The 26803-nt window shown below is 43.3% G+C and overlaps 1 protein-coding gene across 1 annotated transcript; it reads right to left on the reverse strand.

Annotated features, from left to right (window-relative positions):
- Positions 1–26365, reverse strand: LOC142496949 (nicotinamide N-methyltransferase-like). The gene is made up of 4 exons (XM_075604071.1): positions 26190–26365; positions 23541–23752; positions 22471–22678; positions 1–840 (listed from the first exon to the last, which is right to left on the reverse strand). Exons 2-4 carry the CDS (start codon positions 23686–23688, stop codon positions 411–413), a joined length of 786 nt encoding a protein of 261 aa, XP_075460186.1. The 5' UTR covers positions 23689–23752; positions 26190–26365; the 3' UTR covers positions 1–410.
- Between the last annotated feature and the right edge of the window lie 438 nt (positions 26366–26803).

Consider the following 26803-nt stretch of genomic DNA (forward strand, 5'->3'; position numbering starts at 1 on the left):
TGTGTTTGACAGCGTGTTTTTTAGAGAAGTTTTGAGAGACAGAGAGAAAAAGAAGGTGAGAAATTAAAGAGAGAGAGAAAACAGGGGAACAATTCACATTCCCAAAACCACGAGGTAACCAAGGCCACGGAGCTCACAATTTAGCACAAATTCAGACACGGAAAATCTCAGATTTTTTAATAAGTGGATATGTCAGTAAACATGCAATTTCTGTACCTTACAGTTCTCTCCAGCTGTAACAGGATAAGAGGCACTGCAAAGGTAATCCAGGTTTGCGGAACATTAAAAGTGTAACCCCCCTGCTTTGTTTGTAGAAACAAGACTAGGAAACAAATAGTGTGAACGTGGAGAAATTCGCTAGTGTCGAGACAGAGGAATGCTTAGTAAATATGATGTAAGATTATTGGTTATTAAACCTCCCTTTCCTTGCAAGCCACAAAATACCCAATATGTTCATAGTCTACCATATGAGTATTTAATTTGCTTTTGCATTTCCCAAAACTCTTAATGCTATACCCTGTGTCTCTAAGAGCTTTCTTTGCAAACTCCTCATCATAGGTCAGCATTGAAAACTTGCGTTTGTCAATCATGTAATATGACATGTTGAGAAACCCAAACAGGATCAGATGCCCTCCAACCTTCAGAAATGATGACATTTTTTTCAGGTTACTGAGATAACTGTCATGATCTTTGCTAACAGCTTCCAAGTACCAAACACTGGTCAGCACGTCTGCTTGTGGCACCACAACAGGGTCCAATGGGTTGGCTTTGGTGAAATCACATTTTACAACATGTTTGACTGCTCTTCTTACTTTTTCTTCTTTCTCCTCCCATCCCTCACTGAAAAACAATTAATTGTTTCTTCAGTTAATTATGTAAAACATATACATTGCAGAATTACGTCTCTAGCATTCATCCACCTTTATAACTATCATATGTTTTCTGTGTCTGTTTCCAACCTAATGCTGACTTAAGCGGGAAAACTGTACAATGTGGACGGTACTTTATAAGGAGATATTTGGAATCTAAAACAGACCATACAGCTACAGAATATTTCTTTGTATTCCCATGTTCAGTGTACCTGTGCCTGCTCTGTTTCCTATTCTGAATAGTTTCTATAGAAAAAATGATTTATTTAAGACATTATTCTTCCTGTGCTCTTGTGATCTCTAATCCCTGCTTCTGTAGGTAATTCTGGGAGTGAATTTTACAGCTGACTCCGGGAATTCCCTAAGGTCCAGATATTCAGAATGTTGGATTCATTTGTCAGGGCTATTTGGGTCATATATGAGCTGAATGCAGGACACAGAGCACTGTAAAAGGGTGTGTCCAGGACTCTGCTTCTCTCATAAAAAAACTGTACAATTTATCTCGCTTTGGTATTGGATCTCCTGCCGAGTCTCCCTCCTGCATTGAGGGTCTTACTACCCTGAACGTCTACCTAAAGGGTGTTGAAATGGTCTAGGGGTCTCTGGAGATGAATTACTGTATTAGGAGCATTCAGAATCCATTTGGTCTGTCTTGTTATGTCTCATAATCATTTCTCCATGCTGTGTTCCTGATTTCCTTTCTGTAAGAAAGAATGTTCTTGTTGCGAGTATGAGTTTTGTTCGCAGTAGACCCTCAAGTCCAGGACTATGGCTCAATCCCCATAAGTAGCAATTCTTCAGTTATACATAATAATTACATAACATGTATCTTATCATACTTTGTTGTTCTACTCAGCTGTTTTAATCAAGATTTTACTTATTTTAGTGACATTTAAGATGATAGGTTTAGAATTGGGAGTAGTCATTATATTCTGCCTAGCAATCTATGCAAAACAATTAAAATGATAAGTGTAAATAAAGTCTGCTTTGGACCTCCCCTTGCAGAGTCTATGATTGACTTTCATGTATTGATCATACTCTATGCTAGGGATGCGTAAACTTGGGTGTGAACCCCCAGGGGGGCATGACAGATTTTAGGGTGGGCAAGGGGGTTACAGATGCCCCACACTAATTAGTACAAGGCCTCTGTAAATTCTCTTACCTGGCTTCTCGTCCATGCATCTCCATGGTGACTGGCGTCAAATGCCTCAGCGGGTCATGTGACGTGATTATTCAAGGTAAGGGGGGCGCGACCTAGGGGCAGGGCAGGCAAGGGGGGGCGCAGCTAATAAATTTTGCACACACCTGTTCTATGCTGTAAAGCAGGTCTGCCCAATTTGTAAAGTGAGAAGGGCCGAACTCCAAGGGAAAAAAAAATTGGGCCGCACGGGTAAAATCATCATTATCATCATCATCATCATCATCATCATCATCATCATCATCATCATCATCATCATCATCATCATCATCATCATCATCATCATCTCTCCTCCAGCACCTCTCATCATCATCATCCTCATATCTCCCCCAGAACCCCTCACTATCAACCTTTGTGATAATCCCCATCTATCTCTCATACCCCCATCTCTCCCCCTCACCCGCATAATAACCCCCTCCACATTAAACACACAATAGCCCCCTCTACATCAAACACACAATACCCCCTCCACATCCCCCCAGCCCATTCCATGTCAGCAGCCCCCCCCCAAGTCAGCATCCCCCCAAGTCAGCATCCCCCCCCAAGTCAGCATCCCATGTCAGCACCCCCCCAAGTCAGCATCCCATGTCAGCATCCCCCCCAAGTCAGCATCCCATGTCAGCAGACACCCCCCATGTCTCTCTTCCCTCAATATGACACTCTCTCCCCCTCCCCTCAATATGACACTCTCCCCTCCCCTAAATGACACTCTCTCCCCCTAATCTCAATATGACACTCTCTCCCCCTCCCCTCAATATGACCTTCTCTCCCCCGCCCCTCAATATATCACTTTCTCCCCTTCCCCTCAATATAACACTCTCTCCCCCTCCCCTCAATATTACATACTCTCCCCTCCCCTCAATATTACACACTCTCCCCCTCCCCTCAATATGACACACTCTCCCCCTCCCCTCAATATGACACTCTCTCCCCCTCCCCTCAGTATGACACTCTCCCTCTCCCCTAAATGACACTCTCTCCCCCTCCCCTCAATATGACACTCTCTCCCACTCCCCTCAATATGACACTCTCTCCCCCTCCCCTCAATATGACACACTCTCCCCCTCCCCTCAATATGACACACTCTCCCCCTCCCCTCAATTTGACACTCTCCCCCTCCCCTCAAAATGACACTCTCCCCCTTCCCTCAATATGACACTCTCTCCTCCTCCCCTCAATATGACACAATCACCCCCTCCCCTCATTATGACACTCTCTCCCCCTCCCCTCAATATGACACTCTCTCCCCCTCCCCTCAATATGACACTCTCTCCCGCTCCCCTCATTATGACACTCTCCCCCTCTCCTCAATATGACACTCTGTCCCCCTCCCCTCAATATGATACAATCTCCCCCTCCCCTCAATATGACACACTCTCCCCCTCCTCTCAATATGACTCTCCCTCCCCCTCCCCTCAATATGACACTCTCCCCCTCCCCTCAATAGGACACTCTTTGCCTCCACTCAATATGACACTCTATCCCCCTCCCTTCAATATGACACACTCTACCCCTCACCCACTCTCTCACTCTCTTAAGCCTGCTCACTTACTTTCACTATAAGCCTGCTGCAGTCCCTCATGTGGGCTGAGTACTGGGACAGGAGGAGGAGGGGCTCTGTGTGTTCAGGGAAGGCCCCGCCCCCGCTGCAGGCAGAGATCACACATGGAGCAGCAGCAAGGAGCTTGTGAGCTTCTGGCCGCCCGTGCACAGCTCTGCCCACCCCCAGGCTTCCCCGCACGCAGCCTGCGCCCCCCAGTTTGTGCACCGCTACATACAGCATGCGGCCGCGCGCGCCTTCTTTCCTTACAAGGGAAGGGTGGTGAAGTGGGGCCGTCGCGGGTGGGCCATATGTTGTGCAGGCCTGCTGTAAAGCAAAAAATTACTCATTATCTAAGAACCCACGTTTGCTCTTATCTCTGTGAATTTACAAACAATGACTGATTGGCGACGAGGATGGGATTTCAAAATCTCGGACACATGGACCAGAGAAGACAGACGGCTCACATGGAACTCTCATCTCTATGATCATATGATTGATAAGGTAAGGTGCTTTTTGAAATGCCTTTAGTTTAAAATGTTGAGTGTTTCATGAGATCATGATGTCTCTTTGCAGTCTAGTCCGGGTAACGGAATTCTGATAATGAGTAAGTTATTGTAAGAATCAATTGATAACAAACTGTGTGGAATAGAGGTTCTGTGTGAGAATAACGTAAATCTATAGTTGTTTTCATCTGTGTGTATTGTATGTTTTTATTTATATAGTGCCATAAATGTACATAGTGCTTCACAGTAGTAATACATATCATATAAATAACAAATAATATAAATAACAGATCATGGGAATAAGTGCTTCAGACATACTGTAAAAGTAACATTAAGGAAGGAGTCCCTGCTCCGAGGAGCTTACAATCTAATTGGTAGGTAGGGAGAACGTTCAGAGACAGTAGGAGGGAATTCTAGTAAGTGCGTCTGCAGGGGGCCAAGCTTTATGTGTCATGTGTCCATGATTATCCAGTGCTACTCAAATGCTTCTTTAAGCAGATGTGTCTTAAGGTGTGTCTTAAAGGTGGATAGCGAGGGGGCTAGTCGGGTATTGAGGGGAAGGGCATTCCAGAGGTGTGGGGCAGAAAGTGAGAAAGGTTTAAGGCGGGAGAGAGCTTTAGATACAAAGGGGGTAGAAAGAAGACATCCTTGAGAAGAACGCAAGAGTCGGGATGGTGCATAGCGAGAAATTAGGGCTGAGATGTAAGGGGGGCAGAAGAATGTAAAGCTTTAAACGTGAGCAGGAGAATTGAGTGTGAGATACGTGATTTAATCGGAAGCCAGGAGAGGGATTTCAGGAGGGGAGATGCGGAGACAGATTTAGGAAAGAGTAGAGTGATTCTGGCAGCAGCATTTAGGATAGATTGTAGGGGAGACAGGTGAGAGGTAGGAAGGCCGGACAGCAGGAGGTTACAGTAATCCAGACGGGAGAGAATGAGGGCCTGAGTCAGAGTTTTAGCAGTTGAGTAACAGAGGAAAGGGCGTATCTTTGTGATATTGCAGAGGAAAAAGCGACAAGTTTTAGAAACGTTTTGAATATGAGAGGAGAATGAGAGTGAGGAATCAAGTGTAACCCCTATGCAGCGTGCGTGGGCTACTGGGTGAATGATCGTATTTCCAATAGCAATGTGGAAGGAGGTAGTAGGGCCAGGTTTGGGAGGAAGTATAAGGAGCTCTGTTTTTGCCATGTTAAGTTTCAGTCGGCGGATGGCCATCCAGGATGATATTCCAGAGAGGCATTCAGAAACTTTGGTCTGTATAGCAGGTGTAAGGTCAGGGGTTGAAAGGTAAATTTGTGTGTCGTCAGCATAGAGGTGATATTTAAACCCAAAAGATGGGATTAGGTCACCTAGAGAGAGTGTGTAGAGAGAAAAGAGAAGGGGTCCCAGGACATAGCCCTGGGGTACCCCCACAGAGAGATCAATAGAGGAGGAGGAGGTGTTAGCAAAAGAGACACTGAAGGTATGATGGGAGAGGTAAGAGGAGATCCAGGATAAAGCTTTGTTCCGAATACCAAGAGTATGGAGAATGTGAAGGAGTAGAGGGTGGTTCACGGTGTCGAATGCTGCAGAGAGGTCGAGTAATATGAGCAGAGTGTATTTAAACTGAGTGTGTTATTTAAACTGTGTGGTATAGAGGTTCTTAGTGAGAATAATGTAAATCTGCAGTTATTATCATCTGTGTGGTCTGTGTGGAAAGTCCTGTGTAGACAGTTTTTTGTGGAAAGTTTAATATGACTCAAAAGAATCCTATTGAGGAAAAGGAGGGTGCTGAAAAATAAACTCCAAATTATATTATGATTGGACAGGGTCCCTATATTGTGGCGACTTTTGTGAAAGTTTCCATGCAGGAATTGGGACAGACTGTGTGTATTGGTTGGGAGCATAAAAGTTTGTCAGAAATTACTACTGTAGTAGATCATATGCAAAGGAGCTGAGAAGCTATGCAGAAAAAGGCTCAGAAAGTTAAATTTCTTAAGGCACAAACTGTGTTCTTTTCAAAATAGACCGGTTAATGAAAGTTGAGGATAAGATAGGACCCAAGTGGTGTCACAGGATAGGGTTCAAAGAAGGGACAGAAAGTGTTATAATTGTAGAAAGCAGGAAATGTTGCCGGAAATTGCATAGCTCATAAAAGAGATGACCAGAGAAACTAGAATGACAGTAATCAGAACAATAATGTATTAGCTGAAAAAGGGCATAAAGTAAATAAGCAGAAATTACAATTTTGCCAACTAAAATCTAAGACACACAATCCAAATTCCTAATGCCAGATTAACCAAGTATGAGTGCACTGCCTGGCACTGTTAATGTCCCAGTTCATCAGAGCCCCTCATTATTCTCAACAGATTGTTTTTGCCTAAAAAGAATCTGATAGTCTGAAGCGTTTACCAGATTCCCAAGAGGGGTGTTTACCGGATTCCCAAAAGGGGTGTTTACCGGATTCCCAAGAGGGGTCTTCCCCACCTGGATTGAGAGTTGTCTCAAGTATTGAGAACCTCAGTGGGGAACACGCCCTAGATATATGTCCAAAGTAGGGAAAATTAGTTTTTCCCCAAATGTTTATTAGTTTGACAGGTATAAATATGTTAAAAAGGGTTGTTTGCTTAAATAATCCCTGTGTGTGGTAGTATAAATCAGAAACCGTGTCCTTCCCTCTTCCCCACAGTAATAAGTGGCTGAGTCAGGTTCTGATACAGAAGTAATCTCGGTGCCGTCAATTAATTGATTTACCCTTGACAAGAGCTGTAAAAACTGACCTGAACACCCTAATTAATTTTACCAGAGTGAATCTTTGTTCAAGTCTTGTGTGAGAGTTAAATAATGGGAACGCCTGCTTATATGTATACAAAATTACCCCCAAAAATTGGGGGGTCTCCCTAGGGGGTGGTATTTTCCCTGCTCTAACGCTTGAAGAGGGGAGTGATAAAAGGGAGCATAATGTGAAGAAACCCTAACACATCAGTTACTGAGGGGTGGTCAAAGTCAAAAGAAACAGTGCAATACGCTAATTGTGAAGTAAATCAAAACAATATTATATTAATAAAAGGTAAGTATTCTGCGTACATAAAATAGACAGGTCAAGAGCATATCATGTGATCAACACGTGTGTTACCAAACACCGGATAAGCAAGCTAGTCAGGAACGGGACTTCAGGTGAACAGCCTCACAAGATCTCAGGATGGTGTCTTCTCCCCTCACGGAAGGTCAGTGTCAGTGTTGGGGTTAATGCAAAAGAACTGTAAACCAAATTATAATAAAAACAATTAAAACAAGGAGAACATTTTAAAATCAGCAGTATCCGAATAGTTTCTTTGAATTCTGAGATATTGTCCAGTGGGGATGCCTCTAATTAATAATATCGGATCTGGTCTTAAATAGCTATTTTTAGCAGTTTGTTTAGAATGAGCCGTTGTGCTGATAGTACCTCCTGGGTGGATTGTTACACGTAAGTCCAAAAACACCAAGCTTTTTTCACTGATGCTTATACAGATATATTGGATTCACCATGAGATGTAGGATATTCAATAGTATAACTACAGTCAACTGTATTACATAAAAGGATATATATCAAGACTTTGTTGCGTCTGAATAATCACACATGCCTCTCCTTGCTTTAATTGTTTTATTATATTTTGGTTCACAGGTCTTTTATGTCAACCCAACACTGATATATTTTTAATTGATTTCAATAAAATTAGTTTTAATTTCTATTCGGGGTGTCATCTTAGTGTAGCACAAAAGGGATTCTTTCTTTCTCACGTCTTTACAAAAGTTACCATTTAGAAACTTGCAAGTTTGTACAAAAATAAAAATATAATAAATTGCTCGCTATGAAGTTTTATTTAAAGGTGTACACCCCCACTACAACACAAACTAATCAACACTGGGCAGAGGAGAGTTTGGGTGTCCATGGAGAGAGAGGATGGCAAAGAAAGGGCAAATTCAGGAAGAACCTTTGATCTTTACCATTTTTGTATTCAACCCAGTCACTGGAAAAATAAGGGTACTTATCGTACTGGCCAGGCGATGTGTTCCCTTAACCAAAATGACATTCTCCCCCCTCAATTTCCACCTCAAGAGAGAAGAGAGACAGAATCAGAATAGCAGCCCAGACTGTAACAGCCCATCCACTTCAGTTATGAACACACTACACAGAAATAACGTGTAGGACACATTTCAGGCACACAAGTTAAATAGAGGCTCAGTAGCTTCAAATTAATTTTAGAAACAGGCTAGTTATAATAAGAAAAAGAGAAGGACATTTTTTATTATCTTAGTTTATGCAGCACCAAACTATTTTGTTTTCTTATTATAAGGGTAGGTGAGATATTTGCTTTTTTGTTTGTTAAATTGGCTGTGTGAAAGATTAGTTTTTTCTGTTTATTTTGTGTCTATATTCCGTGTTTTCAAAAGTTAAAGGAAAGTCCCCTTGTGTTTTTTACTGTTTGTGAGTAACCAGTAAATACATTTCAATTTTATTTTTTCTGGTTAGGATATGTTTGGGAATTTTTTTTAAATGCTGCTAAAAGCACACTGTTTAAATTATATGTTAAGGGTGTCTTAGCCCTTGATTAGGTCTCGGGATTTTTATTTTTGGGTTGCCATGTATACTTTAGTCTGCATTGGGCTGTGGGAAAAGCTCAATTTTAAACTCTGAGCTGTTAAATATTTCAAATGTTTTTCTGTTCCAAGGCAGAGGATCCAATTTAACTGTTGAAGATAGAGGTATTGTATGTTGTAGAGTGGCATGTCACGCTACAGTATAAAATGTTTCACAAGGTATATATATATTGTGGTGCCATCGCTGTCCTCTAGGGGCTGAATGGGGAAGCTATTGGACTTTTTCACCACAAAGAGTTAATTTAATCCTCCTTGGAAAGGCTATTCAGGTGATAACTAATGAAGCTAATCAACCTGTTCTGAATAGTCAGGAAGTGCTTTTTAAAGGCTGGAAGCTGCAAGGCACAGAGAGACAGTTTATCCCAGAGAAGGGATGAGACAGAGGAGCTCCCCAGCTAATGGAGGCTGGTAAAAGAAGTCTGAGAGACACTGCTGAGAGAGCTGTGCTGAAGCAGTGACGTCTGGTTGCAGAGGACCTTAAAGGATTAAAGATAAGGCAAGCGCTTTGTTATTATCTGCAGAGACTTTGTATGCAATGTACATGTTTTGGGGCTGACAACTGGCTTAGCTGGCAGCCGGGTTAGTAAGGGTTGCTGCTGAAATGTGTAGTTAGCTTTCCTAAAGGAAATAGGATTTGATTTTATTATTTGGTTTTTCTCAAAGGGACGGTGGGCCTATTCATATTATTTATCCCTGTAAATAAACCCCAAGTATAGAGAAATACAGTGTTTCCTGCCTCATTTGGGACAAAAGAGACTGCAATGTGGTGTCGGCATCACAATATATATATATATTAAACACACAGAATAGGTGCCGCAGTCAAATCAGCTCAAAAGAGAATAGATAATACACAAAACCAGGCATCAGGGTAAATAATACCCTCTGGCGGTGCTACTGACCCAAAGACTATATAACCACAAAGTGAAAAAAGAGGGTCAAAAATGGAGCACTCAAAACATATATAGTGAAAAATAGAAAAATGGATTTCATTAGCAATGCAAAATTAAAACAGATAGGACATACCTAAACACATTCCACATGGTAAACAACTGCTGTATCCATAAGATACTAAACAAAACAAAAAACAAAAATGGAAGAACCATAGAATGAGAGTCCCAGTAGAGCAAAACAAAACTAGGGGAAAGGAAAATTCCCCTAGAAATGTAATAATGATCGGCCGATCATGAGGTAAATATGGACTCAAAAATAATTGGAACAACCAAATAACACAATAAATTATAAAATGATAAATAAAAATATAACCCATAAACCAAAAACCTGCATATAAAGCAATTAGAAAAAAATATCTAAATGCTACAAAGTATGACACATGAAATAACAGGTAAAAATGAATACTGACATGGGGAGAAAATGAAAATGTAAACAGCAAAAACCTAATTGGCTAAGGTAAGGATGGTAAGTAACATGTCCAGAGCCATATAGGTATCGTGAGAAGACCCTGAGAATGCTAAAGTGCAGAGTAAAGTCCTGATGCTAATGAGGTATTGCAAACATGTAGTTGGTAAGGTAGAGAGGAGGTCCAAATGAGGCACAATGTGCAGTGAATACAGACCCCCAGCGTTCCAATCCCACAGTGAAATGATAGCCAGCAGCCAGCATCAGGCGCCAGAACATCAGTCTGAGTGTATAGTTGAGGTAATATTAACAATTGAGTGAAAAATGGTGACGCTTCACCAGATCACTCACAGAATGTACATTTGTGGTGCACTCCACACTAATAATGTTTATTTGATTTTAATAGTGACTATTCCACGTGAAACACAAAGGTGACAAAGTGAAAAATATAAAAATCTTTAAAAACTAACACGTGGTGTAGATGTAGCTAATTCCAGTTATATTTAGTGTAGCTCTGTATAACACTATCCTCCTGCTCAAATTGCAAAAATGAGAGTTCTACACACAGTCGATCACCAAAAAATCTGGTAATCAGACTCATATAACCTAGCCCCAGCAATAAGATAAATACAGCATGAAATGAGAACAACACAGCGCCCGTGTAGACTGCAGAGTCTCTGATAAATCGTTACTCTCAGAGGTAAGTATGCAGGGTGGAGGGGGGATTCCCTAATTTACTAAGCTACCATATGAACGCTGTTTGGATTCAAACAGCACAGCTCCAACATTGCTGTCAAATTTTACTCGGGAGTCCCTGTAGCTAGTGATAATAAACCAAGCATAAACTCTGCAACATAACACTTAGCACAGAAGTACTTAGCTATGATTGAACGCTTGAACGCTGCATCTCTCATGGATCACGGCTACCCGCCCGCATCCAGCATACAAGCCGGGGCTCCGATAAACCAGGAATCAGCTACACCACGTGATGTGACGTCCCGAGTAAAATTTGACAGCGATGTTGGAGCTGTGCTGTTTGAATCCAAACAGCGTTCATATGGTAGCTTAGTAAATTAGGGAATCCCCCCTCCACCCTGCATACTTACCTCTGAGAGTAACGGTTTATCAGAGACTCTGCAGTCTACACGGGCGCTGTGTTGTTCTCATTTCATGCTGTATTTATCTTATTGCTGGGGCTAGGTTATATGAGTCTGCTTACCAGATTTTTTGGTGATCGACTGTGTGTAGAAATCTCATTTTTGCAATTTGAGCAGGAGGATAGTGTTATACAGATCTACACTAAATATAACTGGAATTAGCTACATCTACACCACGTGTTAGTTTTTAAAGATTTTTATATTTTTCACTTTGTCACCTTTGTGTTTCACGTTGAATAGTCACTATTAAAATCAAATAAACATTATTAGTGTGGAGTGCACCACAAATGTACATTCTGTGAGTGATCTGGTGATGCGTCACCATTTTTCACTCAATTGTTAATACTATTGACTACTGTACATAGGTAGCACCCATTTTTGATACATCTCTGATTAAGTATTATCTAAACTTGAATTAGTGAGCGGTGTGACATGCCTTTTGTGTTTATAGTTGAGGTAAGCATAAGCATAATGTTGCACAGGGCATGCGTGGGTCAGGGGGATGTGAAGGTATGACCCGGCTCCGCTCCGCTCCGACTGCCGTTTCGCCGTGAGGCTTCTTCCGGGAACGCCGGGTTACCCCGATGGCGCATTGCTGGAAGGCAAGGTAAGTGTATTATAGAGGCCTCACGCGGTCTTAGTATCTTAGTAAGAACAGTCCAGTCTTGCCCAAGGACATTTGGCATAGCGCACAGAAAACTGGCTTTACACCAAGGAATTTGGTCAAAGGTTCTGATACTATTTAATTAACTAAAAATTAAAATTTCTGAGTATGTATATCTTTATTTGTATAGCACCAGGAGTGTGCTCAGCCCTTCACAAAGAATACAGTGCAGGGAATTTATGTGAGTCCAATACTGAATCACTGTAAAGTTTCATACTTCCATATAAAACATTTGGTTTGTTAATTATGATATTTTTAGAAGGACCAATGTTGGAATGTACTGTACTAAATAACTAAATGTTTTATATTGGTGCAGTAAGAGATGTATTCACAATTTTTCTACTGTAAAGTTAACTAAATATGTGATATATGTGTAACCCATAATCCCCCCCCCCCCCCCGGTCGCAGACTGGACCCCTAGGGTGTAGTGAGGGCTGGCTACATGTGTTATAGTGGTGCATACCTGTGAGGAACAGGAGGGCCTGAGTCTCCCGCGATGGTATGGGGGATAACAGGGACAGGCTTCTGGGGTTAATGCCTTCATCTTTAGCAACGTGCAGTGCCTCCATCTCTGGTAAGCCCTTAGGATGTAGGGTGAAATCCTTCCAGAGAGCCCTGGTCTCAGGGCGAGAGATTTCAGTCTCACACAAGTCTCTTATAAAAGCAGCAATGTCTCCTTATTGAACTCTCTCTCCACAGCACACAGCAGCAGCAATAGGCAAGGTACAGGGTATCTTCCTCCTCTCCTTATCCTCGAGGCTGTACCCCTTCAGGATGGGCTGTCTGGAGCTCCAATACTCCCAACCTCCACCCCAAGGTGTAAACCTCAGGGTGAGGCTAGCTTTCCCCTCACCCCCTGCAGGGTGAGGCGCATTGGTCCACCACCCTAGAGTTTGATCAGCTCTACTCAGTCTGGCCTGAGCTTCTCCTCCAACTGTCACCCTCCAACTCCAAGACCAGACAGACCCAGAACACACAGGAACTGCCACTAAATTGAGACAGCCCTGCCCCTCATGATGTCAGCAGGCCCCTCCCCTGTGTCTATTGCCTTCCACACAAAGTCAGGGACTTACCTGCACCAATCAGGCCAGGGCTTGAAGCGGGGGAAACCCATGATAACTACTGGAAGCCTGCCCTTAGCAGGGCTTACACCATTAGGTGGATAGACATATAGCCCAAAATCTTACCAGGGCTACACTCTCCCTCAAGTGGAATCCAATGGTCCCCACTTGGACCTAACATTAGCAGCACCATCCTGCAGGTGAACAATCTGGGAAACAAACACATAGTTGATTAGTGTCTGCACATCAGACCATCCACCCGGATGGCGTATAACAAAAAGGCACACGGTTACTCCCAACATGAAGAACCAACTTAATAATAATGTCGCGGGTCAGGCTTTCGTACTTCCCACCCATTATGATCCGTTACCTTAACATAGTACGGCTGTACCGACCCATACTCCGGCCGATACACTACACTGTGCATGTATATGCTTCTCCCAATGCTCCAGGCCCGGATCACATCACATATTTTATCCTCATTGTGATAACCCGCCTTACCGAACCTCGTACGTAAATACTCCATTACTGCTTCTCTGAGCCAGCTATGCCTCTGCTCCTCAATATCTTGCATTATTGGCACCGGCACATAGGGAAACTCATAGCCGTGCGATTGTCTATACCTGGCCACTATGGCCCTGTCTGCCCAGCTCAGCTTGGTAAGCTTACGGTTACCCGCCCTGCTTGGCAGTACCCAAAACTCAGGCTCCTCTGGCGCAACATCATCATACAATATGGCAGCCCCTTTAGGAAGGATGTTTTTTTGCCCTATCTCCTGGTATCTATGCTCTAACTCATCCGCCACCTCCTGGGGAGTAAAGGCACCTACAGCCCACCAATGGTCGACTATGTTGTTCCTTATTAACAGGAACCTTGTACGGTCCATACCCTTGTGGTATCCTGTAAATAGAGGTGCCCACCACTTGTCATAGTGCTCGTACCCTGATACTGCACTGGAAGTACCTGCCTCTGACTCTGTTTGTGAGGACACACCTGACGTGACTGCCTCAGTAGAGTGCGAGCATCTGCGTCTACCTCTTGAATCATCGGTGTAAATGGTGGGGTTCATCTTGTGGACCACCTTACTCACAGGCCCTGCTGCCGCAGTAGTATGGGACCCTCAGGCCATCCCTCTAGGCACAGGAGAAAATAGTGCAGGGTTAGGTACATGAATAACATTTGCATACGGTATCTCCCCATCAGACCCTTCATCACTCAGCTTCCAATCCCCCCAATTTGTAGAGTATTTTGGGTTCTTGCTTAACTTATCCCTGCTAGGTCCCGGTGTCATGAATCATGACGGGGCAGGGGCAGTGGCCGGGGCAATGGCGCTAGGGGCAGGGGTATCGGCAATGTCCGTTATAGTGTCTATAAGTCGGCCAATGCCGTGACCAGTGGGCAGTTTTCGACTTGCCCTCTCCGGCGTGCTTCGTGCTCCTCTGGATACGCCTTGGGCCTTTAATGTGGCCAGCACAGCTGCCATGGCTGCTCCTCTTGCTGGAAATAACGGTGCCGGGCCGCCGGGCCAGCCGGACCCGGAAGTGACGTCATCACTGGTGCCCGCGGAATCTCCATCCGCTTCGTGGTCTCGCACCGGAAGTGCGTCGAGGACCGGAAGGGGTGGTGGTGGATCATCCGGTCTGCGGATGGGCAGGTAGGCCGCAAACCTCTCTCTCTCGTCCTCTGCAGGTTGTGTCTTCGCCTGGCGGGAGTTAGGGGGTGGGGTGTCTCCTTTCCGCTCCGCTGCCGGCTGTTGATCTCTGGTTCCTCCGGAGCCGTCTCGGATCCCGTCTCCGCCGCACTGGGAGTCACCACGGCAATGGGACTTCTACGGGCCTCAGGCCGTACCAGCACACGCCGTCGGTGGGTATCCGGACTCGTCTGCTCCCTCTTTCTGGTAAGTGGACCGCCATCTTTATTACAGCTGGGGTGGTTCGCCGGTAGGCACATCGCCACCGATGAGACGCCATCTTCTTCCTCCGAAGACGACTTGGTCGGTTCCTCCGCTAGGGAGTCACCTGGGTCTTTTACGGCACCGCCAGTGGGTAGTGGTATGAAACGGGCCCGCTCCGGTACCTCCACTGCGGTCGCACTCTTCTCCGCTGGAACATCTCTCTGCTCTGTAGTTGGCGGGGCCTTGGTTCCCAACTCAGCGGTGATGCAGGGAACTAGGGCAGCCTCATCCGCCGCCTCCGCCACCTCCGTTAGAGTTCCCGGAGAGGCACCCCGAGGGGTCTTGATCATGGGCCATGGCTCGGTAGGCCACAGGTAGAACGTGCCACATTGAGGGCATCATGCTTTCGTGCTATTGGCCGGTCCGGGTGTCCTGCAGTGTATGCACAGGCACCGGAGGTACTCTCGGCTGTCGATCTCCACCACCAGAAAGCCTCCTGGAAACTGGAAGGTGGTCATGCTCAGCTCCGACATGTTTTGCGCATCTTACAACACCCTCTTAGGGCACCCAGGGCGTACTGTGCGAGAGTCCACGCTCCCCTGACTACCCCTGGTATGCATATATGCCCTACTTTCTCCAGCACTTGCATGGAAGGTGCACTTAACACTTCCAGCTCTGCTTCGCTGAAAGCCTGTCCTGTTTCTGGATCTCAGCAGCTTGCCTCCAAATGTAACCCATATTCCCCCCCCGGTCGCAGACTGGACCCCTAGGGTGCAGTGAGGGCTGGCTACATGTCTTATGGTGGTGCATACCTTTGAGGAACAGGAGGACCTGAGTCTCCTGCGATGGTATGGGGGATAACAGGGACAGGCTTCTGGGGTTAATGCCTTCATCTTTAGCAACGGTGCAGTGCCTCCATCTCTGGTAAGCCCTTAGGATGTAGGGTGAAATCCTTCCAGAGAGCCCTGGTCTCAGGGCGAGAGATTCCAGTCTCACACAAGTCTCTTATAAAAGCAGCAATGTCTCTTTATTTAACTCTCCCACCACAGCACACAGCAGCAGCAATAGGCAATGTACAGGGTATCTTCCTCCTCTCCTTATCCTCCAGGCTGTACCCCTTCAGGATGGGCTGTCTGGAGCTCCAATACTCCCGACCTCCACCCCAAGGTGTAGACCCTCAGGGTGAGGCTAGCTTTCCCCTCACCCCCTGCAGGGTGGGGGCATTGGTCCATCACCCTAGAGTTTGATCAGCTCTAATCAGTCTGGCCTGAGCTTCTCCTCCAACTGTCACCCTCCAACTCCAAGATCAGACAGACCCAGAACACGCAGGAACTGCCACTAAATTGAGACAGCCCTGCCCCTCATGATGTCAGCAGGCCCCTCCCCTGTGTCTCTTGTCTTCCACACAGAGTCAGGGGCTTACCTGCACCAATCAGGCCAGGGCTTGAAGCGGGGGAATCCCATGATAACTACTGGTGGCCTGCCATTAGCAGGGCTTACACCAGTAGGAGGATAGACATATAGCCCAAAATTTTACCAGGGCTACATATGTTATAACTGATTACCATTTTTCTCTCCAGAGAAATCCCACCTTAAATCCCACATCTACAGTATAACCTCTCATCTTAAAGAATGTATCTATTTAGCAATCCAGATTTTATTTTGTATTTTGATTGTTCCTGTCGGAGAGATACAACTGATAATTTGGTACCAGATTATATTTGTTCCCAGCATGAGGTTTTAATGCAAATCTACTACCCAAGGTTTCAGGGTTTTTCTTACATCTGCAGGTTCCCCATTGCCAATGCTCTATATGTTAAAGACCTAATACAGGCCTTTATTTTACCCGAAGAAGTAGCTATTGTTAAGTTCGCTGCACATGCAAATCTTAAAGACCATATTTCCCAGGGTAATTTTGCAGCAGGTCAAGCAGCCAAGCGTGTTGTGCGAGCGTGCATCTTATCCGCCAATGTTATAAATGCCATCATCCTTTATGTCATATCATACAGTACATTGTTCACATGGCGCATGGTTTGCATGTGAACAAAAGAGGGGATAATTTAAATTGTTTCCCGCAAATGGGAGGCCCCCGGACTTGCTAAAGCAGCAACTGACTTATGATCTCCCTATGCGATACTTATGGGAAGACCTATGATCACCAGTAGTTCAAAATAACTAATTATTAAGGACTAAATCAATTGCGATGAAAAATTAGCAAGTATTGTATGCAACTAATAAAACTTTGATGAAACAAATTAGCAAGTATTGTATGCAACTAATAAAAAATGTTGCAGTCTCTCAATATACCGGTCAAAGCTGTACACCTTACATCGGAGAACCTGAAAGTGCGCCTACTCGAGCCTAAGGGATCCATTTACTCAAGTTTTCAAAGAACCGAAAGAATAAGTACTTTGAATCCTCTAACTGCTGCTGTGTTATTGTATATGTACTATTTCTTTTTCTACAGTATGTTTAATATTTCAGATACTAACACCTGGCTAAGGACTCTGACTGGAAACTACCAAACAGATCAGTGGATCCTGGTTGGGTTGCTATTAGGGGTTATTTGTATGGTTATTTTTCTTTAGCTGGTAACTAAATGAAAGAGTTACGAAAATGAACGGGTTCTCGATTCTAATATACCTTTGTGTGTTAGGAAATTTGGGGACAGTAGAAGAAATGAATGTGTTGCTAGACCTAGCATACTGGGTGCCCTCACTGTTAATATTACATCTTGCTATGTCTGTGTACACATGCTATTAAGTGCCACGGGATGGGTGAGTTGTATACCCATACCAATCAATAGTTAGTGCTTGACAAATCACCCAAAAATCGACTCACCAAACAAAAAAATATACTCGCACCCTAGCCCCGCCCCCAGTCCCGCTTTTTAAAAAAGGAAATGAATACATTCCTAGTAAGAACTAATAACAACATTCGTTTTTGACATAACAGTTTATTTATTGTATTACATTTATACTTTACAACAGTTAGTCCTTGTTACATAGTTGTGTGTTTGTGTGTGTGTGTGTGTGCGCGCTAAAATGTCAGATGACCTCACTAATCTAGAAAAAATGCCATATGTGAATGAGTAGTTTTCTGAACCCCTTAACCAGTGTCTGGATGCCCCCGCCTCACATTTTCTAAAGCAGCAATCCCGCCTGGGACCTTACCTGATAAGCAGTCCATCATTGTCCAGGTACCCTAATTTCCGCAAGTCTATATATTGCAAAGGAGGTGTTCCCTACCTGTCTTCTGGGTTAGGGGGGATTCTGATGTCTTCCGTGTGAAGCTTGAAAATCAGATCTGGAAGAAAGCAGTATAGGTTATTTCGGTGTAGGTATAGGGCAGTTAAGATATATAGGGAAAATAAGATATCCAGATCGTGAGACAGAGAGAGTGTGTGAGAGAGAGATAGATAGAGAGAGACAGAGAGAGTGTGAGACAGAGAAAGTGTGAGACAGCGGGAGTGTTAGAGAGAGTGTGAGACAGAGAGAGAGAGTATGAAAGGGAAAATGTGATACAGTGCGTGGGAGAGTGTGTGAGAGAGAGTGTAAGACAGTGAGTGTGAAACAGAGAGAGTGTGAAACAGAGAGAGTGTGAGACAGAGAGAGTGTGAGACAGAGAGAGTATGAGAGAGAGCGTATGAAAGAGAAAATGTGATACAGTGTGAGAGAGTGTGTGTGTGAGAGAGAGTGTGTGTGAGAGAGAGAGTGTGAGAGAGAGAGAGTGGGTGACAGAGAGAGAGAGTATGTGTGAGTGACAGAGAAAAGGTGTATGTGTGTGACAGAGGAGAGCTAGTGTCTGTGGGTGACAGAGAGAGAGGGTTTGTGTGGGTGACAGTGAAAGAGTGTGTGTGGGTTACACAGAAAGAGTGTGTGTGGGTGACTGAGGGAGAGTGTGTGTGGGTGAGAGTGGGTGTGTGGATAAGAGGGTGTGTGTTGGTGAGAGGATGTGTGTGGGTGAGAAGAGGTGTGTGGGTGAGGGGGGGCTGATGAGGTGGGTGGGTGACTGACTGGGTGGGTGGGTGACTGACTGGGAAGGTGACTTACAGTGTGGGTTACTGACTGTGTGGGTGACTGACTGTGTTGGTGACTGATTGGGTGGGTGACTGACTGGGTGGGTGATTGACTGGGTGGGTGACTGACTAGGTGAGTGATTGACTTTGACTGGGTGGGTGACTGACTGACTGTGTGGGTGACTGACTGACTGTTTGCGTGACTGACTGTGTGAGTGACTGACTGACCTGGGTGGGTGACCGACTGGCCTTTACCGACTGGTTTCTGTGGGTGTGTGACTGACTGACCTGGGTTGACTGACTAAACTATACTGACTGACCTGGGTGGGTGACTGGGTGACTGACCTGGGTGGGTGACTGACATGGGTGACTGACTGGTTTGTTGACTGGGTGACCCACCTGTGCAGCAGAGAGTTTCATGTGAGGCAGGAATAGGAAGGGTTCCAGGTGGGTCCATTCATGTTGCGGCCTGCTTCTGGGGTCCTCCGCATGCGCAAGTCACCGGGCCTGTGCATGTGTGCGTCACCGGGCCTGTGTGCATCACCGAATGGGCCTACGCACTAGCGCGATTTACCGAAGGCCCGAGTATCCTTCTGCGCATGCTCGCCTGCGGTCATGCATGATGCACTGGAGGCAAGAGCATCCTTCTGCGCGTGCGCGTCTGAGGCCTGCACATGCGTGATGTGCCAGATGCCCTTGGATCCTACGCATGTGCGCCGGGGCATCTGGAGGAGAAGGAAAATGGGCGTAGAAGCTGCAATACACAGCTGCAGCACCCCGCCACAGCATCTCGCCAGTGGCTAAAATGCAGTCACCTCAGGCGACCTGGCGACAGAATTTGTCGAGGACTGACTATCAATATTAAAGTATATGTCAAGATTCAATGTGCACTCTACTATTTATATAGGTAGAAATGTTCTTCAACAGGTTATCACAAAATAGAGTATAGACACCACTCAATATAGTGCCGTATATTTATTCAGAAGAGGCGTACAGTAGAGGCAACGTTTATTCGAACATTTGCCGTAAGCTAGCCGGGTTACATTCTGGGTATGTGCTGGGTATGTGCTGGGTATGTTCTGGGCTAGTTTGAGGCACGTTTAAGGCATTTCTGCATTGACTAACGACCCATAGGATTAACACAGCAGGGATCCCTGGCAGTCCCATTCAGTTTGAATGGGACTGCCAGGGACCCCCGTTGTTAATCTGATAGGCCATTAATCAATGCAGAAATGCTGGGGCTAGTTTCAGGAAAGTTTAAGGCATGTACCCAGCATGTACCTGGGTGTTTCCTGTTTTTTGGGGGGAATTGCCACTGGTTTTTGTTCGAATAAGAGTTGCCTCTACTGTACATGTATTCAAATCAAACGAAAGATCAGAAAGGTAGAATGTGTGAAAATTATACTTATTCTGTCATGGACTTCCGTACATTCACCAATGAAAAGCAAATAAATATTTACTTGTGACACACGTTAGCGGATAATTTTGTTTGTCCATGTTACCCAAGTCTACATACTCAAAATTGACTATGACACATGTAGGCACATCTACTGGTAATTGCAATTACACCATGTATTGTGATCCTTTCAATACTATTGGACAATTACAGAATCTTTACAATAGCTCTGAGATTTTATTCCTAGTTCAGAAAGACAGGTTCCGGTACAGTAAAAACTAATGCAACTATAGGAGCAGAAATGTTTGTGCTGTTGTTGGAGAAGTGTTGCACCTATGTATGAGACAATACGGCTAATATTATATATTATATACTAGGAATAAAAGAAGTAGTGTCAAAGCTGGAAGACTCCTTGAAAGAATCCTATAGCTGGGACATGGGACTAGACGTGGTTTGGGTCACTGGGAGCGAAACTGGTGCAAGGACTGATTAAATGTGTATATGTTTTTGTCATCATATTCATTGCTATCTCTTGCGTTAAAGGATTGATTACAAAGCTGACCACTCAAGTCATTTCCTACATGCCCTTCCAAGAAGATATATATAAAGAACAGACAAAAACCCTCTAATGCAACAATACTCTCTTGATGTGATCAAAAGATAAATACGGAGTGGGTGAGACTCCAAGGGATTGAGGTACCGGGCCAAGTGTTATTTCAAGGAATACCCTCTACTAGAGATGGATACCGTGATTTCCAAGAATAAAGTTAAATATTTATCAAAGAAGATGTCGAAAAGTATAAAAGAAGCGACGGTTGAAATTAACTGGCGGGGTCTCTGGAGATTAATTATTAGCAGTATTCAGAATCCATTTTGTCTGTCTTGTCATGTCCCATAATCATTTCTTCATGCTGTGTTCCTGAATTCATTTCTGTGAGAAAGAATGTGCTTATTGTGAGTATGAGGTTCGTTTGCAGTAGACTCTTAAGGCCAGACCTATGGCTTAAAGCCCAGAAGTACCAATTCTTCAGTTATACAGAATAATGAGATAACATGTATCTTATCATATTTTGTTGTTGTACTGAGCTGTTTTACCCAGTTTTTACTTTTTTCAGTGACCTTTAATATGATAGGTTTAGAATAGGGAGTAGTTATTATATTCTGCCTAGCAACCTATGTTAGACAATGAAAATGATAAGTGTATATAAAGCCTGCTTGGGATTTCCCCTTGCAGAGTCTATGATTGACTTTCATGTATTGATCCTACTCTATCCTGCAAGGCAATAAACGTTTCATCATCTAAGAAACCGTGTTTGCTCTTATCTACTGTATGGGAATTTGCAAACGACAAGGGATAATCCATACTGCTGGCTGATTAATCTGATGTCATGGGGTCTATAACTTCAGGACTGAGGTGTATATTTCCCCTACCGATTGGGGAGGAGGTACATGAAGTAACAGACCTCTCCAGAGGTATGTTCGATTCTGTCAGGCCCGTTGGACTTGAACTCTGCTTTTCAAGCATCCACTGCCACAGTGTATGTTTGAGCTTCTGCTCTGCATGCCTGATGTCTGATGTGGATCAGACTCATTGACATACCCCTTGGCTTCATATATAAACCAGCAAGTTACTTTTTCTTGTTTCTAGGTCAATGCGACTTTGTATCCAGCGGTCCTGTGTTATCTGTCTGGCCTGTCTGCCCTGACCCCATTCTTCATTCATCTTTACCTGTTCTGACCCTGGCCTGTTTGACTATGCTATGGATCTGCCCCTGCAACTACTTCTACACCAAGCTCGTCTCTAATGTCACGATCCAGGCTCCAGCCATTGGGATCCATCCTCCTGCTTGAACCCAATAACATTAAGACTAGTGCCTAGCTTCCCTGATAGAGTGCTCTAATCCAGTTTCAAAAACCTACACCCAAACTACACTAGCTGGGATTCACTAAACTCTGATATCGGGTATGAGAGTTTAGGGAATCTCCCTCACTAAATGTTATGATTTAACAGAAACATGGGATCTCATCAGTTAAAACCCTCAACTGTGTCAGGTTTCTATATTTCTCTCACCTGGCAGCACAATATGGGATTATTCTCCCAAACATAATTATTTTATGAGATTATTTTATTTGGAATTGATTGAAAATTGTACTTATATATATGTACTGTATATATTTATATACTTCACCTTTTACCCTCAAGCTCGCAGACAAACATAGCTGCATGAGAGAAATCCATGGCTCCTGGCTCCTTTTTTAACCATTTTTCTATTTCTCTTATGCTGACATCAGACGATTCTATCATGATGATCTCTTTGAAGTAATCACTGGCTATCAGCAGCTGACCAATTGCGACACTAAAGCTGAGATCTATCAGAGTGTCTCCTCTCACACAACCTGCAGCAAAAGGAAAACAATAAAATATCAACCTAGCAAGTGGAGAGAGGAGTATATGAACAATGCGTGTTTGCAGGAACCTGAAGGTCAGCCATGAGAATCTGTATTCTAAAGTATCCTGGCCCAGGTGCACTAAGCTATGTTATATCAGGGCAAATACAGTTAGGAAACCTAAATTAGTTACGACGTTATTTCCCCTAAGTTTAACACATATCACAAAGGTAATTATATGCAAATACAGTGGCCGTGGTTTAACTCCTTAGCATAGGATTAACATCAGGTTAAATTAGCACTGACTTGTGTTAGTTACAAATAACATGGATCCCGTAAAGTTCTATCTTAATAATAAAAGGTGATGTTACTCCCATCCTGACCCTGAAATATGTGTTGTGCTGGTGAACGAGAGCCAGAGTCCTACTTTACTGGGGTCCCAAGTGGAAATATTTTGCTGTATTATACAATAATGACATGTGGTATATTATCAGATATTACTGCAATATATGAATATTTAGCATCGCTACATCTTGTGAAGATTCTTAATATTCTGTCACTACCTGAACCAGCCAAGACACAGCACAGAGTGTCTAACGCCTCCACTAATTGGGTACTAATTAATTCCCTCAATGATTGTTCCTGCAAGAATTGGTTCCATTCCACCTCATGGATGATCACCCCATTAGGATAGTGGACACTACATAAGATATCTTATCGTGTTTTTATATGTTTTGACCTCTGACATTTCCTTACATGGACAGAGAGATTCGTCCAATAAAAATGATTATATTAAATAATTCTAAATCATATGTAAATTGCTGCATAAATGATAATATTCCACCTTTATTTCAATAATACACATACCTACCTGGAGTTAATATGTTAAATAGTTCACGCAAAGGATAGTGCAACAGTTCCTCTTTACTATCAGTCTTATCAGCACTAATATATGTTTCTATAATATTTGTAGGATCCAATTCATCATCATGATAGTCTTTATGGGGTGTGGATGCCATTATGAGTCTCCTCACACTTATAGATATCTCTGACCCGCAGATGTAACTGAGTGTTGTCCAATACCTGGTTGAGATGAAACATATATCAAAGTTTGCAGAGAACCTTCTGTACTTCAAAGTCCCCGTAGCCGTGTTGGTTTTGAAGAAATGTAGATTTGTTGTAGGTTGTTCATGGATTAAATTGTTCAAGATACGCCCTTTCCTCTGTTGCTCGACTGCTAAAACTCTGACTCAGGCCCTCATTTTCTCCCGTCTTGATTACTGTAACCTCCTGCTGTCCGGCCTTCCTGCCTCTCACCTGTCTCCCCTACAATCTATCCTAAAGGCTGCTGCCAGAATCACTCTACTCTTTCCTAGATCTGTCTCAGCATCTCCCCTCCTGAAATCCCTCTCCTGGCTTCCAATCAAATCCCGCATCTCACACTCCATTCTTCTCCTCACTTTTAAAGCTTTACACTCTTCTGCCCCTCCTTACATCTCAGCCCTAATTTCTCGCTATGCACCACCCCGACTCTTGCGTTCTGCTCAAGGATGTCTTCTTTCTACCCCCTTTTTATCTAAAGCCCTCTCCCGCCTTAAACCTTTTTCACTGACTGCCCCACACCTCTGGAATGCCCTTCCCCTCAGTACCCGACTAGCACCCTCTCTATCCACCTTTAAGACCCACCTTAAGACACACTTGCTTAAAGAAGCATACGAATAGCACTGTGAACATTCTGAACACATGATACATAAAGCTTGGCCCCCTGCAGACGCACTTACCAGAACTCCCTCCTCCTGTCTCTGTACGTTCTCCCTACCTACCAATTAGATTGTAAGCTCCTCGGGGCAGGGACTCCTCTTCCTTAATGTTATGTTTGTCTAAAGCACTTATTCCCATGATCTGTTATTTATATTATCTGTTATTTATTCGATTACCACGTGTATTACTACTGTGAAACGCTATGTACATTAATGGCGCTATATAAATAAAGACATACAATACAATATAATCTCTAAAGATCCCTAATATGGGTCCCATGAAGGTATAATAATCTACAAATAATTCACAGAGTATCTGTTACAGCTATTAAATAAATATTAGTATAGTGAATGCTATTGGCTAAACACTTAGACTAGAGAACATGCATCTTGAGAACATTTTGGTGACAAGCAATACTTATTTTATTTTATATCCAATTCACTTATAATATGTGGGAATGTCTAGTGTGTCAAGAGGTGAACTAGTGTTAAATGTAAAATATTGTGTCTCTTTTTCAGTTAGACTACAAAGTGCAGGAGTGGGCGCTTCAGTAATAAAGAGCACTACTTAGTGCGACCAAAGTGCCATCAAAGAAATCACTACTCATAAAGTGCCTCAAGTGAACATAATAGTGCACAAATTGGTGATAAATATTTACTATTATATAATGAAGTAAAAAGTGTACAGATGCAGCGGCCATTATTCGAACAAATCACACGGTGTATACGTCGGAATATCCATGTCATGGCGTGGGATTTCTTCCAACCGTACCGCCTTAAGACGTGAGTGCATAAAATAGCATTTTGCCACTGATGTCTGAGATGCCTGTCTTTGACTGAAACCATGTGAGTCTTCATCTGAAAGAATTTCTCCTAACACATTCTGTTTCCTAAAAACTGTATTTGCACTATGTTTTGTTCTTATTTGTTTTTCACTATATATTGACACCTGGCTCCCCTATCCTCTGAGAACATATCTTTCTCAGTTAGGTCCTGCAAACTAACCCACATTCAATCAATAACTATCATCATCGCAAAGCACTAGTGACCGAGATGTTTAAAATGTGTTATCCTCACATTGTATTAAGCTGTGATAAATGTATTAGCCTAGCTGTGGTTGTGTAAAAATAAGCCATTACTGCAATTGTAGGTACAGTAATACCACTGTTATGTTGGGTAGCAGAAAATATATAAGACAAGTGTATGAGAGGGACTGAGGGAAATATTGGGTGTGACACACTTTTTGGAGACATGCGGGAGCCCAAGATATAAAGAAAATAAGATTATTAAACACCACAATGATGAAATGCTAACGTGAGACTTCTCATGTCAAATACTTTGTGCTATGTGGACTTATCCAAACTTACTGAGTTCTCTACATGAACCAGAAACCAGGATTCAAGTAATAATCATATGAATTATATCTAAAAATAATTATTCAAAATGAAAGGAGCACAAAATGAACAATCAAAAAGGAGAGTTATAATAAAAAAAGGAAAGTGAGCAATGCGAGAAATTGCAAAAGATTTAGATAAAAAAAACCTCACAGCAGACGAGTAACATACAAACATACAGTAAGAACAGTGAAATTTCTGATTGGGATAAAACATACAGAATATAGCAGATTAGGAAAACCACAGCAGAAGGTATTACACATATTTAGTGATTTCTCTAAGGGAAACCCATAATGGAGCAAAATAACATTTACTGGCTATTAGAGATGCCTCATAGCTATGCACACGTACACATAGTATACTTACCACTTTTACTCTCTTCTGAATTGCCAGGTTCTGTTTAGATTTGGACCTCTGAGTTTAGGTTGCTTAGCTCTTGAGTTATGATTCTATTCTTGTTGCAATAACACTTAATTGGTATTTATTTAAGTGCCTGCATAACAAATTGGGTGTAGTGGCTGTTACATTGTATCCACCAACCCATGTTGTTATGATATTGTATTTAAATTTGTTCCTGCTCAGTGGATGAATGACAGGACACAGAGTATAACAAACAAACATGTGATACATGAAGTGCTTGTTAGATTATTTCAATCATGAATGTTATATTTGCCAATCATATTTAAGCCCAATGGTTTAGTTTATTCAAAAAAATTTTTTTAACTCTTTTTGTTTTCAGTTTGCAGTTTAAATTCACATATCAAAGCATAAAATGAGGAGGGATGTGTGTGTCTGGGGGGATGTACAGAAATTAAAAGTGGGTGGGGGATGGCGGAGGGAGAGGGAATATTTCTGCACTAGGGTATCACAGTTCTGTACCTATTGAGGAGCTGGTAAATTTCGGGGTAAGTCAACAAACAAATACTGTAGATGCCCAGCAAGCTCTAAGAAACCCCCCAGAATTAACACAAAAAAAAATA

The sequence above is a fragment of the Ascaphus truei genome, chromosome 6, assembly GCF_040206685.1.
Source record: "Ascaphus truei isolate aAscTru1 chromosome 6, aAscTru1.hap1, whole genome shotgun sequence".
Classification (NCBI taxonomy): Eukaryota; Metazoa; Chordata; class Amphibia; order Anura; family Ascaphidae; genus Ascaphus; species Ascaphus truei.